The 18,344-nt window shown below is 50.9% G+C and overlaps 2 protein-coding genes across 5 annotated transcripts in view; both read left to right on the top strand.

Moving 5' to 3' along the window:
• The window catches only part of NRBP2 (nuclear receptor binding protein 2), a 30,404-nt gene extending 18,988 nt beyond the window's left edge, over positions 1-11,416 (top strand). For 2 of the 3 annotated variants that reach the window (XM_042785917.1, XM_042785916.1), the window contains exons 10-18: positions 605-700; positions 2,399-2,531; positions 2,719-2,821; positions 2,981-3,031; positions 3,421-3,556; positions 6,695-6,748; positions 7,205-7,268; positions 8,205-8,260; positions 10,099-11,416. In XM_042785917.1, coding sequence (XP_042641851.1) covers positions 605-700; positions 2,399-2,531; positions 2,719-2,821; positions 2,981-3,031; positions 3,421-3,556; positions 6,695-6,748; positions 7,205-7,268; positions 8,205-8,260; positions 10,099-10,167 — 762 coding nt within the window. In that variant the 3' untranslated portion in view covers positions 10,168-11,416. The remainder of the gene's footprint in view (positions 1-604; positions 701-2,398; positions 2,532-2,718; positions 2,822-2,980; positions 3,032-3,420; positions 3,557-6,694; positions 6,749-7,204; positions 7,269-8,204; positions 8,261-10,098) is intronic. The other variant, XM_042785919.1, reaches the window with a different exon arrangement.
• A 2,982-nt stretch (positions 11,417-14,398) lies between these two features.
• Positions 14,399-18,344, top strand: part of PUF60 (poly(U) binding splicing factor 60) — a 32,145-nt gene continuing 28,199 nt past the window's right edge. For both annotated transcript variants that reach the window (XM_042785837.1, XM_042785836.1), the window contains exon 1: positions 14,399-14,496. In XM_042785837.1, the coding sequence (XP_042641771.1) occupies positions 14,470-14,496 (27 nt within the window). In that variant the 5' untranslated portion in view covers positions 14,399-14,469. The remainder of the gene's footprint in view (positions 14,497-18,344) is intronic.

The raw sequence follows: 18,344 nt of genomic DNA, 5'->3' as shown, positions 1-18,344 counted from the left end.
CTTCCCAAGGAGACTCCTCTCCCTTTTCCAAATCTCACTGTGAGCTGGGGATCCCTTGCAGCGATGGAGACATCACTGCTGGGGCCAGAAGAACATTTTCTGCTGCCCTGGGTGCAGCAACAGGCTTAGCTCACCTTCTGTGCTCGGCTGGTGCCTCTCAGCCATCGCTGCTGGTGCCTCCTCTTCTTCCTCAGGCTGTGACAGCCCTGGGAAGGGAGGGGGCAGGGATAGAGCGTGCTGCTCCAGGAGGATGTGCACCGCCCAGCACAGCTTGCCCAGGCAGACTGTGGGGCTGTTGGTGCTGCCTGCCTTGTCCCCCGGTCTGCACGGTGCCTGGGGAGCAGCCTCCCATGTCTGCCCTGCCCGGAACCTGTGAGCAGCCTGGAGCGCTGAGGTAGTTGAGAAATGGGCCCCGAGGGCAGGGACACAGTGGCCAGGGAGCACTGGGAAGCCCAGGAGATCTGGAGCCTGGCTGGGCTGGGCATCCTGGTGAGGAGCTCCACAGCTGCCACCCTGCCAGAGGATGTCCCATTGGGAAGCCCCTTTGAAGGACTGCCCCAAGGCTTGGCCACGTGTGGACACGGCTGCACTCCTTCTTCCCCAGATGGCAGTGCTGGAGATCCAGACTAACGGGGACACGCGGGTCTCGGAGGAGGCGATTGTGCGGGCACGACATTCTCTGGATGATCCCAACATGCGGGTGAGTACAGCTGGCTGAGCTTCGGGGACCCCTTTGTGGGTCAGGCATCCCTCCCGGGGTGTAGATCTCCCCGTGAGCATCCTTCCTCTCGGTTGGTATCCAGAATGTCAGGCAGCCTGGCACTGCTGCATGCCCCAGGTTACACCAGTGATGGGAAAGGGGAGCAGAGACAAAGACCTGCTGCAAACCTAAGGGCAGCCAAATCTGGAGGGCTGAAGGACACAGGGATTCCCTCCCTCCTGGGCTGGTTGAGACGAGAGGCTGGTCCTCACCCCTGTTTGCCAGTCCTACCAGCAGTTAGGCTGTGAGAATTCCCAATGCACGTGCACACACACACTCTGTACAGATGTGGCCGACTGCGAATAGCTCAGCACAGACAGGGCAATGCCGTGTTCATGGGCACAGACAGCATGAACAGCCAGATCCTGCTTCTCAGTATCGATGCTCAGGGCAATCCCTTTCTCAGGTCTCTGGTGTCTGGCCCCATCCCACGAGTCACCCTGTTATCGATCAGACCCATGGTCTGTCTGGTATTTACGCCCCTTCCCCAAGCTTTTGTCTCACTTATCAGCTAATCCAGCTTGACGTTTTCCAGATGACCACATGCGCTCACTGGGAATAGAGAATAAGTTTAAACTATAAATACTTAGGAATCAAGTTTAATAAGAATACAGGATAGACTGAGGTGATCAGACACAGGGCTCAGCTGGACGAATGTACTGACCATCAGAGTGCTTACAGGCAGCTGGCACATTTTATCCCTCTCCATTTTCCTCCCTGATCCACCACAACCCCTCCCTTCCTCTTCCTTTGGCCAGTCTCCAAAACATCACTTATTAAGTTTGTACACTCTCCAAGTTCTCGTTTGATCTCAGAATTCCCTCAGGCATCCCACAGTAAATCCCACCCTCTTTGATGTAATAGTCCCCTTGTTTGCATGGTGTCCCAGAGACAGTTTCTTCTGTTGAGCCTTCAGCACCAGGAGCAAACGGTGTCACCATTCACCCCTGATGGTCTGTGGGGCAGTTGGTTTGGAGCAGTTAGGTTGTGTGGGTGCCCACCCTGGCATCCTTCTTCTGATCATTTTTTGGTCTTTACGTCTGTTCTGAATAGCCCTAGCCAGATACCTGTAGAGAAACTGCACAGAGCAGTTCAGGAGGACAGGCCCCAGACTGGAGCGTGCAAAAGAGGCAGAGGATTTTGCTTTTCTGCCATCAATGAGCAGAAACAGGCAGATGCGTCCCTCCTATCCTGCTGCTGTCAGGAATCCCTCCTGCTGGCTCAGTCTGCCCTTTCTCCAGTCCTACCACCGGCTTTCCGGGAGGGCTGCTGCTCCCAGCTGCTCCTGGCTGGCTGCCGGGCTACACCCCTGCCTGTTCTCCTTTGAGCCTTTTGCTGGGCTTGCACTGCAGCCTGCTCCCTGGGCGAGAGCACGCAGGGAGCAGAGGTCCCGTGGCTGGGCTCTTGGGGGGTGCCCAGCATCATGCTGCCCGCCCGGAGCACGGCTGCCCCCCTCGGCGTGGGTGCTCTGTACGCTGCCTTCCCCGGCCCTGGGGCTGCACGCTGGCAAAAACAGCCGTGCAAATCCGCTTCCTGGGAAGTGCAAGTGTGAGAGGGAGCCGGGGCTGGCAGCAGTGGGGATGAGGCAGGGGAATGTCCTGCTCTGCCTCCGGTTTATGCCTGTGCTTTGACTGCCAGGAGTTCATCCTGTCGTGCTTGACCCTCAACCCCGACAAGCGACCAACAGCTAATAACCTGCTCTTCCACCGGGTGCTCTTTGAGGTCCATTCCCTCAAGCTGCTGGCAGCACACTGCTTCATCAACAACCAGTGTGAGTAACCATGAGACCACCCTACCCCATTTGAGCTTGTATGACTGCCTCAGCAGAGCTGGGGATGTGGAAGAGCCTGGGGAGGTCACTACTCGCAGACCTTTCCTGAGGTCTGTGCTGCAGTCCACGTTAGCAGACCTCCCAGCTGACAGCCCTCTGTGCACATCTCTTTCTGCCTTTGCCCTAGATCTGATGCCAGAGAATGTGGTGGAAGAGAAGATAAAAGAACTGGACCTGAACATGGTGATGGCAGAGATCCGGAGAGAGGGTCGGCCTGGCGCACAGTGGAGGTGAGGATGAGCAGGGGAGATTTCAGAGCAGCCACAGCCATGAGCCCAGGACCTGCATCCAGCCTGGTGATCCTGGTGTCATGCCATAATAGTCCTTCACACCGCCCTTCTCCCCTGCCTCACCCAGTAATCTTTCTGTCCTGCTTCTCTCTCTCCCAGGTACTCAGAGGTTTCCTTCCTTGAACTCGACAAATTCTTAGAAGACGTCAGGTGGGTTGAAGGTGGTGCTGGCTGACCTGTAATGTGTCTACCCAGCTCTGGTCCCCAGTGCCGCTCTGCCCTCAGCTCCCTCGGCAGCATGGAGCCAAGGTCAGGGGACTGTGCTGCAGCACATGTAGAGCGTCCCGTTCACGCAGCAGTACTTGGCTGGGTGTGAACCCCTCTGCGCTTCCCCCGGGGGCGAGCAGACCTGGGCTGCAGTGACAGGGCAAGGGGAGCTCTGTGGCCTGACACCTCCTCTCCGTGCTGCCTGCCTGCCGGCACTGCCACTCTGCAGGTGCAGATCCCTGGTCTGGGCCATGGCCTTCCACAGCTGACCTTTGCCAGGGATGTAGGAGGACAGGACTCAGCTATTAGTCCTCCCTCTGTGTCTGTTCCAGGAATGGGATTTATCCCTTGATGAACTTCGCTGTTTCCAGACCCCACGCCCTCCCACGTGCACTCTCACAGCCCCAGGAGGACCCTCAGAAAGCCAAGACTCCCACCCCAGAGCCCTTTGATGTGGAGACCAGAAAGGTAAGGTCCACTCCACTGGGAGTAGACGGACAGTCTCCATTCCCGACGCCCTGCTGCAGGAATGCCTCTCCCTTTAGCCATGCCCACCTGAGAGCTGTTCTCCTCGTTGCATTGGCTGCCCCAGGACTGCAACAGTCCCTTTGGCTGGAGCTGGTGAGGTCCATTTCACCTGTGACTTCTGGAGCAGCCCCATTGCTTCCAGTTCTTTGGCTCTGCCTTCCCTCCTCACACGTCCACTGGGAGCTTGGGCACGGCGTGTTCAGTGCCTTGGTGCTGGGGTGCAGGTTTGATCATCGTTTGATACTGACACTGCAGTGGCATGCTGAGATGCCAGCTGAGCTCAGGCCCTGTTGTGCCTGGCACTCCGCAGGCGAGGCTGCATGCCCCAACACTGAATTCGTGGGCAGGAAGGTCACTGCAAGTGGGTTTATGGACCCTGGAGAGGAGTGGAAGGGGTGTCGGGCAGGGAGGGCAGGGAAGGACCGACACAATGCGAGGGTGTTTGAGCAGAAGTGAAGCCTTCCAAAACCATGGTGTAACTCGCTGAACAGAGCAGTTCCACACTGCAGCGTAACCCCCTCACGGGTATGGGCAGCCTGCCGCTACGTCCCCACAAAGCCTTCTCTTCGCCAGGCTGAACAAGCCCTGTTCCCTCAGCCTCTTCTCAGAGGGCAGCGCTCCAGCCCAGGATCATTTTGATGGCCCTCCACTGAACTTGCTCCAGTTTATCAATGTCTGTCTTGTTTTGGGGGCACAAGATTAGATGCAGTTGGATCTAAACTACTGGATGTAGTTTAACAAGTGCTGAGTAGAGGGGAATAATTATTTCCCTCAATATCTGGGCTGTGCCCCAGGACACTGTTGGCTTTCCTTGCTGCCAGGGCACGTTGCAGCTCATGTCCTGCCTGCTGCCCACCGTGACCCCAGAGTCTTTCCAGCAGAGCCATCCCAGCCTGTGTCCTTGCCAGGAATTATTCCTTCCCAGGGGCAGGAGTTGGCATTTGTCCTTTGCTGACATGCACATGGGGAGACAAGGTTGTTGGCCACCATCGTCAGGGCACAGCTCAGGCACAGCACTTCTTACAGTGCCTTCTGTCCCCTGAACTGCTGGCCACCGTTGAGAGCAGTCAGAGGGACTCATCGGTCTGTGTGCACCTCTCTTAAAAACCCCTTTGGTACCTGTTATTTCTCTGTGAGAGTATTTCCCTGTAATGATGCTTCTAGTCATTCATCACTAATCACCTATGGCAGTGTCTTTGTGTTGCCATGGATAATATGAATGCAATTTTATACTTGCATTGAATTAATGTTAAAAATACTATGTAGGGCTAAACCCAATTCTTATTCCTGCAAGATCATGTGAAATGCCGCCCTTCAAAAAGTACATCAGCAGTGGTTTCTTCATATCTGTCTCAGAAGCAACTTTCAGTGCACTTAACTTATGCTTTATTAATACTGATCAGTGCTTATTTTTAGTGAGAGTGCTGTGGTGATCAATCAGATATGTTAGAGAAATATAAATGTAAACTTACACAGTTAATGTCTTTTCACCTCTTTGCATTTGTTATATGCTGCTTTTTCACCTAGTGCTCCAAGGAAAGTTTGGCAAGTGCATTGTCTGTCTGACCAGTGTGTTCAACTAGTTTTTGCCCAATTTGACAAAGGGCTAGTAATCTCAGAAGCACTGAGTTTCTACAGATTTCAGGAAAATTTGCAGATGGACAAAACTGCAAGTGAGTGTAGCTACAATGCAGATTCTTTGTCTATTCTGGGAGGCACTGGAATATAGATGCTGGATGGATCCGAGGAATTTTTTTTTCCATGGTGAGGATGGTTAAACAGTGGGCCAGGTGGTGGGATCTCCTTGGAGGTTTTCAAAACCCAGTGGGGCAGAACTCTAAACAGTCTGCTCTGAATTCACTGTTTGTCTTGTTTTGAGCAGGGGCTTGGACTAGAGACCTCCCAATATCCCTTCCCACCTAAATGATTCTTTGATCACAGGCATCAGGCAGAGAGAGGTGGGGAGCAGGTGGCTATGATGCACTCAAGTGTCATCAGCCTTCTCTTTGATGATGTCTGCAAGGTGCTGCACAGTTGAGTGCAATTGAGTAGATAAAGGAGCATGTAGCCAGACAGTGCACTGGTGTCACTTGGTGGAAGGAAAGGGCTCCCACCTTGGGCACAGTCACACTGTTGGCTCTTCTTGGAGAAATGGATGGTCTGGAGATGATAAAGGTCAGAGGACAGCAAGTTTCCTGACTCAGAGAGCTAAGTGCCCAGGGGTGTTTGTCACAAGGAGGAGCTATAGTAGCGGGGTACAGGGTCAGAGGAAGGAACAAGCACATAACTTACCTCTGAGCATAAGCTTGACATCAAGGAATATAAATGAAATCCTGTTAAACTCTGCGTGGAACAGCGATGTTGATTCCTCGCTTGGTTTCCCGTCTTGTGGGCTGACTGATTGCATGCTCCCTCTAGCTTTCCTTTGCCCAGACAACGTGACTCCTGGTGTGAACCATTTTCATGGGAACTTGAAGCTGACATACTGAAGCTTGAAGTTGACCCAGCTTGGAGATGACCCAGTTCCTTCATAGGAACTTGAAGATGACATATTAATAAAATGCCATGTTTATCTAACACATTTCAATATTCTGTGATGAAATGCAGGGTTTCCAAAAGAAAATCCATTTGTCATTTTAATAATATTCAAGATTTCAGTTCTGCTCTTTTGTCTGATTTAAGGATTGGTCATCCCGTAAGGACATGTGAACAAGTGCAATATTAAAATGTAACCAAGAGCTTTAGGGAGAAGCCTACCCCTGGCAAATGGAGCAGAAGAATTCATCCCAGTTGTAAAGTTTTCCCAGAACTGCACCTTGCACAGGGCTCCCCTACCCACCTCTCGATCAGCTGATGATAGCCATGGTTCATAGCTGGATATTGCACTAAATTAACCCTCAGCTGCCCCACCTGGACAATTCCTAGAAATGTGGGAAGAAGTGGAAGGCCAGGCCGGCAGCTGGAATTAAAGGGTTTAAGTAGGAATTTGAAAGTCACGCCTGGAGAGCAGAAGTAAAGCAGGCCTGGGGGAGCCAGAGGGGCTGTGTCCAAGCTGATGTTGATTTTGGCCTCTTCTAGGTGGTACAAATGCAATGTAACATGGAGCTGAACGAAGACAAGACCCAGTGGCATGTAAGTATTCAGCTCCTATTCTACATGAGGCACTGGGGCAAGACCTGCTGCCTGTACCCATCTCTGGCATCTGACCAGGAAAAGGTCTGGTCTCAGCTAGTTTGCTGCAGTTCCCATATAACTTACTCTTCCCCCTTTATAATAAAGAAGCCTGAAGAAGAATGAAGCCACCAGCCCCCACTGGCTGCAGGCCAGGAAGACCTTGATATCTTTATTTAGACACCTTCTAACAATACTTCTTCCTAGTTTAGCAGTTGCAGGTGAGCTGTAACTGTTGAGAGAACATTCCTCTAAGACACTCGAACTATCTTGCTAAAGACATCCAGCATCTTGGCATTTACTAACATCCTCCCTGCTCACCACTGCCGGCAGTTTCTAGTGCTGATGGGAGAGTCAGCACCCTTCTCTCACACAGAGAAACTGGTGTTTGTAAAAAGCACTCTCTTCTTTTTGCAGCTTACTCTTCTGCTGATTCTGGAGGACAAATTGCATCGACAGTTGAGCTACGACTTGCTGCCCAGTAGGTTTACTTGCAAGCAAATCCTTGTGCATGAATGCAGAAGTATTGCCTGGTGGCCCTGGTCAGGTTTAGGCTCAGATAGTGTTAGACACAGACTATGTTTACAGCCAGCTTTTCTCTCCTTCTTGTACTGGGAGAGCAGACTAAACCCTAATATCTGTGTACCAGCTCTTGTCCACTAAGATCCTGATCTTATAGCCCCTGGCATGTGGTATTAAATGGCACTCTAAAGTGCATGTTGGGAGTCCAGTGAGTGGCCATCGAGACCCTGCATTTTACCCTGGGACATGTGGCGTGCCATTCTTGGGGTAACAGTAGTGAATTCTTCCCTCATTCCCAGCTCTGGTGCAGTCTCTGCAATGCCTTCCAAAGGAGAAGGTGGACTCTCCTCTGAGGGAGCCCCGTGGCTCTGAGGAAGGGTGCTTCTCAGAGTAGGTCCAGCACAGCAGGGTCCCTCCTAAAACATGCAGGAGCCTTCTGGAGGCCACGCAGCTGGAGTCCCTTGACTGCCATACAGCCAAAACTAAAGCATAAAGCTTGGAAATGAACACTTGGGAGTTGCTGCTCCACCAGCTCCTTGTGTTTTTCTGCCTACAGGTAGTGATCTGCCTGCTTTTCATGCCCAGCCAAAACAGGGAAAAAAAAATCTCCAACTGACACATTGCCAAGACTATTGTGCTTTGTGTGATTTGGGACTGGAGCTCATTCCTGCCCAGTACCTTGTTCAGCTCCAGTTCACTGCCCACCTCTGTGCTCTGTTTGCCCCAGGATTAGTTAGCAGTTACTTAGCCAAGCGAAAGTATACAGCACGTGCCCCTAAAACATAATGAAGTATAATGCAGGTGTGCTATGGTTGGGACAGGGGCACTTTACTGGTAGAGGAGGAACTAAGAGATGCGTGAACTTTCACGTTCTCATCGCTTCTTGTCTCTGCAGCTGATAACTCCAAGGACTTGGCCACAGAGCTGGTGCATTATGGATTCATCCACGAGGTAAGCTGCTCCTTCTCATCTCAGTTGTGCATGCACCGTGCTACTGCAGTCCCCAAGTCTGTGTGACATTTTGTGCCCCAGAGGAGTAAGAGCTCCTCCATTCCCCCTTGAGCAGCCAGACAGCAGTCGCAGGGGCCAACCCCTTGCAGTGAGTGACACTTCTTTTTGTTGTGGTTTCTTTTTTTTTTTTTTTTTTTTCCTCCACACTTTGCTCATGCCTAAATCCAAGTTGCTATTTTGAGGGGACAGTTGTATTGTGATGGCAGGGTTAACTACCTCAACCTTCCAGTGATTCTGAGTGTGAGAACCAGAGGAGCGTGAAGGGAAGGAAGTTGAGGTGGTCGCCCAGAGGAATTGTCCCAGTGCTGCCTGGACAGCTGCTTTTAACTCACTTGGCAGATTTCTGCCTGCCAGAAGAGATGGCCTACCCCAACACCGAACTTCTAGGCTCTCCCTCAGGTGTTTGCAGAGAGTCCCAAGAAAGAATTCAGAGCAGCTCAGTCATTCAGACTACTCAGCAGCATAGCCTCAAGGAAAGGCAGCATGGAGAGAATTAAAAATGTATTTATTTTTATTTTGTACAAGTTAGGAATTCTGGGGCTGTAGGCAAAGTTTTGGAGAATTCCTCATTCTCGATGCTGACATTAGACAAGGAAGGGGTCAGCTTCACTGAATTAAAAATTTATGTGAGTACACCTGGATAAAAGTACATCTAGACTTCCTTTCTTTCTTCATCTGAGCATGGTGACTGTGCAGCTCGGCACTGACACACTGCTGTGCTTTCTCCTGTGCTCTGGAACATACATGGCATTTGGGGCAAGCTAGGACTGTAGAATATACCTCACACACATCCGTGTTCCATAGACTGTAAATTACCTTTCTCTGTCTTCCTCCTAGGAGATAATCTCCTTTTACCATGTCTTCCCCTCCCTAACACCTTTCCTACTCCACAGGTACCAACTGCCTTTTCTCTCAGATGGTATAACTGATTTATACCTTGTTAAACTGTCTTTAGCTTGGAAGTATGCTGCTTGTTTCTGACCTGAAGGACTTGTGTACCCAAATGCCCGTCTGGTTTTCTAACTGTAGTGGTTGGTCTAACAAAAGATACTACCTATGCCTTACAAATTTTGTCTTTGAAATCCAAGGTTTTTCTTAAAACAAAAGTAGTAATTTAGCAGCAGTAGTGGCAAAGGGGTGCCTAGGTAGCAAGAAAACAACTGAGTCTGCATTTTTCATTTGAATGAGAATTTTGAGTTTGTTTCTGTCAATTCCAAAACCACTCTATGAGACAAGGTGGGGGTGTTTTGCATCCTTTACATATCACTGTGTACTTCAGTAATTTCTTAAGGAATAAACATTCTAATTATGTTAGAAACCACCTACTCCTGAATGTGTCAGAAGAGAGACTTCTGCGTGAAATAGGTGCCAGACAAGCAAAAAGTGACACTAATTTTCATTGTTGTTAGCAGTGCTGATATTACAAAACAGATGGTGATAGAAAATAACTTTAGATCCAGTGGCCAGTTAATTAAGTTGAAATAAAACAAACAAAAGAAGCTGGACCTGTTCAGATTGGAAGCTGCAAAGAACTCTGCTCTTTTGCCTTTATATTGCACCTGACACAAAAAGGCTCCATTCTCGAATGGTCATTTGGAGTTATTCAGTAAATATGATGGTTATTAGTAGTATGTTCTGGATGTGCTTGCGAGTTGTTCTCTTCCCATATCAAAACTCAGATGTGAAATCGGTGGCTCGGGGTGGAATCATGTAAGAAGGAGATGTCCAAGGCAGCCAAGCCAAATTGATCTGCTGGCATGTTTTTTCTTTTATTTTAGGACGACTGTGAAAAGCTGGCTAACTTCCTGGAAAATGCCTTCCACAAATACCGGTCTCCTCCCTTGTGAGTCACCTCACTGCAGTCTGGGACAGAGCGGTTCCTCTGTACCACGGGGGACGGGAAGCATACCAGACTGGAAGAAACTGTGGGGCTCCTGACCGAACTTCCTCCAGCAGGACTGCCCGGGCCACTCGCTGCTGACTGAACCTTTGCAGTCCAGGAGAGGTGTATGTCCGAGCTGTGCTGTGAAGAGGCAACAGCGAGTGGAGGAGTAATCAGCAAACACGAGAAATTACATGTGCATCATGAGAAACTGGGACCAAGCAGGAGTACCCGTTCAGTCCCCACTCCTGAAGCAGCAAGCCAAAGGGAGTTGTGAGGTGTAGGGGGGTGGGGTAGCACCCCCTGCAGCCCTTTTCCAATGGTGTTTGTGAAGATGCAAAGCTGCTGCAGCAATCCCCCAAACTGAAAATCTCCATCTGGGAATGATAAGCTTTCACTGCAGGTCCCAAAGCTGTCTTTTTCCCTCTTTGCCAGCTGGTAATACTTGCAGAAGGGAGGAGAGGAGCAGGGTTGGAAAGCTCTGGTGCAATTTCCGATCTGCCACATTCCATTCTTTATACCCAGATTCTCCTGTTTTGTTAAGGTTTCCCCAGCACAGATGAACCACTGTGATGCCTTGTAATTAGAACTGAACACCTTGGTGTAAGCTGAAGAGAGGACTTTGTGAGCTGGACTTGATGTGGCATGAGAAGAAATTCCAGAAATCCAAACCCACCAGCTGGATCCAAACGTGGATCAGCAGAAACCTCACTGGTGCTGAACAGAACCCTTATTGTTCCCCAGTTTGTCTTATGGCCTTCCAAAATCTCACGGCATCTTAAGGGGAAAAACCCTGATGTCTCTTCCTTCCCTGTTTCTCCTGTGGTGTTTGGAACTTCAGTCATTAGCCTGGAGAAAGGGGCAATCATCTTAGCTGCTGCGCATGTCAGGTTCAGTTGGTGAAAAGTGCAAATAGGAATTATTTGTGTCGCAAAAGCCATGCAGTGCTGCTCCATGCTGGTCACGTTGTGCTGTGTGGAACCGGCTGTATCATGCTGCGCTGTGCTGGTGCTCTACGCTGGGCCGGGTCCTCCGTGTGGTACTGCCCGCATTACGCTGCCCATGCTTTGTGGTGTTGCACCAATTGTATCGCGCTGGGCTGGGTTTGCCGTGCTAGGATGCTATGCTGAGCTGCCAACTTGTGCTGTATTTCCCAATTGTGCTATGCTGTGCCAACTTTACAAACTGACAAATCAATAAAGCCACTGAAAGTAGCTTACCTCATCAGAGCACTCCACTCCGCAAACCGCTCGATAATTTCTTAGCCTCTCTTACGGTTAAACTAAAGAAGATGTGAAATAGCTTCCCTGAGTTCAACAGACTTATCCACAAAGTCATGCAAATCGGGTAGAGAAGGAATTCAGTGGAGAAACATCATACAGCTGCTTGATTCAAAAATCACTTTCCCCAGAACAAGTTTGCACTTGTCTCTACAGACTGAGAAATTCCTTCATATACCAACTTCTTAATTTCCCTAAGGAGCTAGTTACCTCTTCTTTAACATGTTTCACCCGACTAAATTCGTTGTTTGACTTTGCATTGTCACATCTCAGTTTGACCAATGGGTTTCCCTGCTACTGGCTGCGCTGCGTTCTGCAATGATGAGTTAATTAACCAGCTACTGCAGGGTGTCTCCAATACATGACAGGCTGCTCTCACAGAATCAGAACGGTTGTTGGATGGGACCACTTGAGATTTCAAGAGGTCCCTTCCGTCCTCTGCAATCATTTAGTCCAACCCCTGTGCTCAAGCAGCGTTGGCTAAAGCGTGTTGCCCAGAACCATGTCCAGTTGGGTTTGAGTAACTCCGCAGATGGAATCTCTCTGGGTACAACCTGTTCCTGTGTTCAACTGCTCTCACAGAGAAAAAAAAAAAAAAAAAAGGTGTTTTCCTACATTTGAATGGAACTTACAATTTTTCAGTTTGTGCCTATTGCCTCTTGGCACTGGGCACCACTGAGGAGAGCCTAGTTCTATCTTCCTTGCCCTCTCACCAGATATTCGTACGTGTTGATGAGATCCCCCCAGAGCCTTCTCTTCTCCAGGCTGAACAGCCCTTCAGCATCTTGGTGGCCCTTCACTGGACTCACCCCAGCAAGCCCAGGTCTGGCTTGTCCTGGGGATCCCAGCACTGGATCCAGCACTCCAATGTGGCCTCAGCAGTGCTGAGCAGAGGAAGGATCCGTCCCCGCAGGCAGCTGGCAAGGTTTCCCCGGGGCAGCCCAGGGTGCTGTTGACCGCCCGTGCCGCGAGGGCGCATTGCTGGCTCGCAGTCAGCGTGGTGTCCAGCCGGACGCTTATCTGGCACCAGCACAGGAATGGAAATCCTGCCCTCGCACCGCGAGTCAGACACGGCTCTCTGGAGTCCTGTCATACAGCAGAGGGGATGTGTCCTCAGACACCGACAGTCAAGTCTGATCGGCTAATTAGGGCTGTGATTCCTGCGCATATATTACGGTTGTGGCATGCCCACCTTTTAGCAGTGTCTAGTCTTTACTTTAAAGATTGCATAATGTAGGAATCCACTATGTCTCAATAAGAATGTTTTCCAGTGGTTAACTGCTCCTGCTTACATTTAGACTAGAAATAAGGGACAATGTTTTATGTCCCAATTCAGACATTGTACCCTTATCTCCTTGATGAAAAGAACCTTTGCAATGCAAGACTTTCTCATCATACCAGTAATTAGAGGTTGGCATCTTTTAACTGCTTTTCATAAGCCTTATTGGCCCGAACTTTCTAAATCTCTCATAAAATAGGCCTTCAGAAGCAGGAAAATCTACAAGAAGTTTACATAGTCTTGCATGTCTTCTGTAGTGGGGCCGGGAGGCTGCAACATTCCCATGCCAGTTTAATGAAGTGCAAGGAGTAGCAGCACATCTCTGTCCCTCCGTAACAGGATTTTCTTGTGAAAGGACCGCCTTGGGAAGGGGTGTCTTTCTGGGGCCCTGTTTCAGAGCTGCTCCCCCACCCCCTGTGCCTGACCTTGCCTTTGCATTTGGGTGCAAGAGCTCGGACCCACTTGAGAAGGAGCGGGACCGGGTGGGACAGCAGGCACCAGGGCGCCGCGCCGATCCCGTTCTCGGCCGGGGGCTCCTGGACCTGCTCCCAGCTCGCACGTGCAGCAGCTGCGGCTGCCCCCGGTAACGACCGAGGCCCAGCCGGGCTTTTTGCGCCTCCAGCTCGTTACAAGCACGGCCCTGGCCCGCAGGGCGGGTCGGTCCCGCAGCTGGCAGCAGCTCTCGGACCCCCCCCGAGAGGACTCCGGCCGCGGCAGCAGCTCTGCGGGCGCCGGGCCCCCGTTCCCCGCTCCTGCTGCCGACCGGGGCGAGCACCGGGGCAGCCAGGAGCCCCCACGGCGCTCACGGGCCGGGCCGGGCCGAGCCGAATCCAGCCGAAGAGCCGAGCCGAGCCGAATCCAGCCGAAGAGCCGAGCCGAGCCGAATCCAGCCGAAGAGCCGAGCCGAGCCGAATCCAGCCGAAGAGCCGAGCCGAGCCGAATCCAGCCGAAGAGCCGGGCCGAGCCGAATCCAGCCGAAGAGCCGAGCCCAGCTGAATTGAAGCGCGGAAACAATCTTTACCCCTCACAAAGAGTTCTAAAGCAGGCATGTTTACTGCAGCGCTGGGTGCGAGGGGGATCGCTCCTCCCGGCTTGCATGCCAACAGCACGCTTTTGTCAAAAGTTTATGCAGTGCAGGTATGCATATTCATGAAACCACGCATTACAAACATACATATGCATAAGCAAGGCGGGGCTAGTTTGCGCAGACTCAGATCTGTCTCTGGTGGGCTACTTTTCAGGCGTCTGTTTTCCGCCCTTTAGATGAACTTTAGGCATTCGCGCATGCTCTACTCGTACTTGGTGATCTCAGCAGCCTTTTAGCCAGTTTTACGGTCAAGCTGACACCGTTATTCTTGTGACCTCCCCCTGTGTCTAACACGCAGCCCTTGACGAATACCAGTCCCTGATAAGCTTGGGCACGTCTCTAATAAGCAAGTTTCAAAAGAACATTCAAAGCATCAAAATAACATTCAAGGCAAACAGGATTGTTCAGAAACTGCAAAGCCGTTTGTTCCCCGTATCAGATTCCAGCCGAGCGCAGGCCACGGCCACCCTGACCGCCCCGCCCCGCCCCAGCCACGTGACTCCCACACCTTATCGCGAGACTCTCTCCCCGCCTCCGCAGCGCTCGCGAGAGTTTGTCGCTCCGCTCGCGCCACCGAGCTCTCGCGAGAGCCCCGCGCCGACTGCCAACGGGGTGGACAAGATGGCGGCCACGACGACCATCTCGCTGGTGAGCGGGGCGGCCGCCGCCCTCCCGCGGGCAAGCCGGGGCAGGCGGGCTCGGGCCGACCCGCTCCGCGCAGCGCAGCGCAGCGTCGGCCGGGCCGGAGGGGGGGTGGGGGCTGCGCGGCGGCGCCTCGCCTCGCCTCGGCCGCGGGGCGTCGTGAGCGTTCGGCCCCGCTGGGCCCGGCCGCGGCCCCGCTGAGGCGGGCCGGGGTTCTGCTGGGGCCGTGGCGGGGGTGGCTGCCGGCCCCGCTGTCGCCCGCGGGGCCTGTGCCGGCCCGATCCCGGGTAGTAGGGGCTGCACCGGGTGGGGCTTCTCCCCCCCACCCCCCCCGCCGTGCCGGGAAGCCGCCCCGTTCCCCCTCCGCGCCGCCGGCGGGGTTCTCCGAGTCGGCCGGAGCCCGCCCGGGAGAGTGGCCGGCGCTGGCTCCAGGCCGGGAGCGGGACGAAGGAGCGGCGCGGGGCTCCTCAGCCGTCACTGCTCGTGTGCTCTCCGGGTGCTGTCGGTGTCTGGCGTGTGCTCCGCACCAGCTCTGGTGCTTAGGAAGTGGGTTTCACTGCAGTAGGATGCACGCACGTTACTTTGTTTGGGCTTGTTTGCTGGTGTCAAAAATTCACTTGTTTTAAAAGCTGTAGCCAGGTGGTAGAGATTTTTTAAAAAGGTGGTTAGAAGAGACGTTTTTCTTCCAAAGCCTTGTAGCCTGAGGTTAAAATGGGCACTGCTGGTCACGTTTCCTGACAAAACGGGTTAGGTGCCCAGTGGGTGGTGGTTATTTTTAAACTTCCCGTTGGCTTCCTTTATGCCTTCATGAAAGGATCCCAACAGTATTGATTTTTATAAGAGTTCTTTGTGCTTTCGGGAACATTCTTTAGACCTTTCCTGAATGACCTGCTAATGTTAAAAGAAAGCAGAATGCCACTATTTTCAGAGGCTTGTTTGTTTTCTTTGAGTTAGCCTTAAATAGAAGAAATTAAACTACTTCCCTAAGGCGCTATTCAGTCTTTCTTGGACCAGTCCTTTTATTTTTGGCTAGCTACGGAATTGTGTAAATTGAAATACGAAACCTTTTGAATGTCAAGCCGTCAGGGAAGGTGGCCTGTAATATAATTGTACATACTGGGGAACTTCAAGGGGGTTGACCAGGCTCGTGAGCATCTGAGGATATTTGGAGGGAGCAAATGGAGTACTATGTTGTATAGACCATTGGTGTGACAGCAGAATCTTAATGTTTTTGTGTTGTCTGCTTTTCTTTTTTTTTTTCCCCCCCATCATTGTTTTTATAGGAAGTACTGGATTCCTCTCATGAATAGGTCTAAAGCTGCTTTGTTTTTCTTTAAGGGCCTGCCTTTGAACCCTGAAGGAGTTGTCTTTCATGGTATTCCTTTTTTATATTCACAAATATTGGTGCCCATAGTGAGAGCAAAGACGAATAACTCACTTTGTTTCCCATCTCATCTTTGCTTAATCAAGACTTCATTAGGTTGGGACGTTTGCCAGATTAATGCTGGGAATGAAAGATGTTCAGATCTTGAGCATGTAAGGCTAAATGTAATTTCGAAGGTGATTGAAACCAAAGGAATAAATATTGCATTGCTTATGATATATGAGAATATCAGATTTTGTTTTTTGTCAGAGCTAAGGTAGTGTCTGTCCTTTAATTCACAGCATGCTGCTTCAGACAGTTTGCTGTCACTGTATAGAATCATAGAATGGTTTGGATTGGAAGGGACCTTAGAGATCATCTAGTTCCAATGCACCTGCCATGGGCTGGGAAACCTTTCACTAGACCAGGTTGCTCCAAGCCCCGTCCAACCTGACCTTGAACTCTTCCAGGGAATGGGTAGCCACAGCTTCTCTGGGCACCCTGGGCCAGTGTCTCACTACCCTCATAGTAAAGAATTTCTCCTTTACATGTAAATCTACCGTCTTTCAGTCTAAAGATGTTACCCTTTGTTCTATCACTACATGCCCTTGTAAAAAATCCCTCACCATCTTTCCTGTAGCTCCCTTTAAGCACTGGAAGACTGCCCGAAGCCTTCTCTTCCCCAGGCTGAACCCCCCCAACTCTCTCAGCCCGGCCCCCCAGGGGAGCTGCTCCAGCCCCCCCAGCATCTCTGTGGCCTCCTCTGGCCCTGCTCGAGCAGCTCCGGGTCCTTCTGCTGTTGGGGGCCCCCGAGCTGGCCCCAGCACTGCAGGGGGGTCTCCCCAGAGCAGAGCAGAGGGGGAGAATCCCCTCCCTCACCCTGCTGCCCCCCCCTGCTCTGGGTACAGCCCAGGGCACGGGTGGGTTCTGGGCTGTGAGCGCATGTTGCTGGGTTGTGTTGAGCTTCTCATCAGCCAACACCTCCAAGCCCTTCTCCGCAGGGCTGATCTCTATTCACTCCTCGCCCAGCCTGGATTTGTGCTTGGGATTGCCCCGACCCATGGGCAGGACCTTGCAGTTGGCCTTGTTGAACTTCATGAGATTTGCATGGGCCCACCTCTGAAGCCTGTCCGGGTCCCTCTGGATGGCATCCCTTCCCTCCAGCGTATCACTGCACCACACAGCTTGGTGTTGTTATAAATTGAGACCACAATGGATCATAATCCAATTATAATTTTATTAATTATAGCAAGTAGAATATGAGCAAAGACAGCGCTGGACGGCAGGGGAGTCTGCGCTCCGCCAACTGCCGTACTGATCAGTTCAAACAGTTCCTTTTTATACATTTTTACATTCGTGGTTGTCTTTGATCAGTACCCCTTCTGCTTGCACAAGTATCTGGTTTGTGTAAGCAATTGCGTTCATCTTGTCTCACGCGGTCATCTTGTCTCACAGGTTATCTTGTCTCACACAAGCGGTGTCTGGCAGCTATTTGCATAAGCAGTTTTTTCTGTCTTTTGCCGCCTAACCTTTACATTGAGCTTAACATAAATTTCAATAAACAATACCCTTAGTTCATAGTTTCTTACAGTGTCATCGGTGAACTTGCTGAGGTTGCACTCGATCCCACTGTCCGTGTCTCCAACAAAGATGTTAAACAGGTCCAGGCCCACCACTGACCCCTGAGAAACACCACTTGTCACTGCTCTCCACTGGGACATCGAGCTGTTGACCACAACTCTTTGAGTGTGACCATCCAGCCAATTCCTTACCCACCAAGTGGTCCATCTGTCTAATCCATGCCTCTCCAGTGTAGAGACAAGGACATTGTCAGATGCTTTGCACAAGTCCAGGTAGATGACATCGTTAGGTCTTCCTTTATCCACCAGCACTGTAACCCCATTGTAGAAGGCCATCAGATTTGTCAGGCATGATTTTCCCTTAGTGAAGCCATGTTGGTATGGTTAAGTATATGCATATTTTTAAATTACAGTATGTATATTTCAAAACAATTATCTAACTTAGTAACAGTTAGCCACTGTATTGTTTTTCTGCATGGAAGTGAAATGATGCAGTGGCCAGTCAAAGAGAAGACTGTCAGAGTTGCAAGTGGCTTTACAGTAAATTGTCAGGACCTTAGAACATAAAGAGAAAAATAAAGACCTTGCTTTAGAGTTTCTGTTTATCTGTGTATGTTAGCTATTGTAAACAAATTTAATCAACACTGTAACAGTGACTATTTTGTTACTTTTCTACAAATCTGGCTTTGGATCAAGTACTGAGTTGAGAAGAGTAGAGTAAGTTTAAGGATTTTGGTTATTTTTGTTTAATTGACTTCAAACACCAGGCATTCAAGCTTAAACCTGTTAGCTTACACTATCAGGTTAAAATGCACATTCAGATTCAGAGGCTTATAAGCCTGTTACAGATGAAGCGTTGCATGGAGTCCAAGCAAGTCTTGATGAACCTGTGATTATTCTTGGAGCTAGGA

This window comes from Tyto alba, unplaced genomic scaffold (assembly GCF_018691265.1).
Source record: "Tyto alba isolate M040663 unplaced genomic scaffold, T.alba_DEE_v4.0 Super-Scaffold_9, whole genome shotgun sequence".
NCBI lineage: Eukaryota > Metazoa > Chordata > Aves > Strigiformes > Tytonidae > Tyto > Tyto alba.
This window is presented reverse-complemented; position numbering and strand designations above follow the sequence as displayed.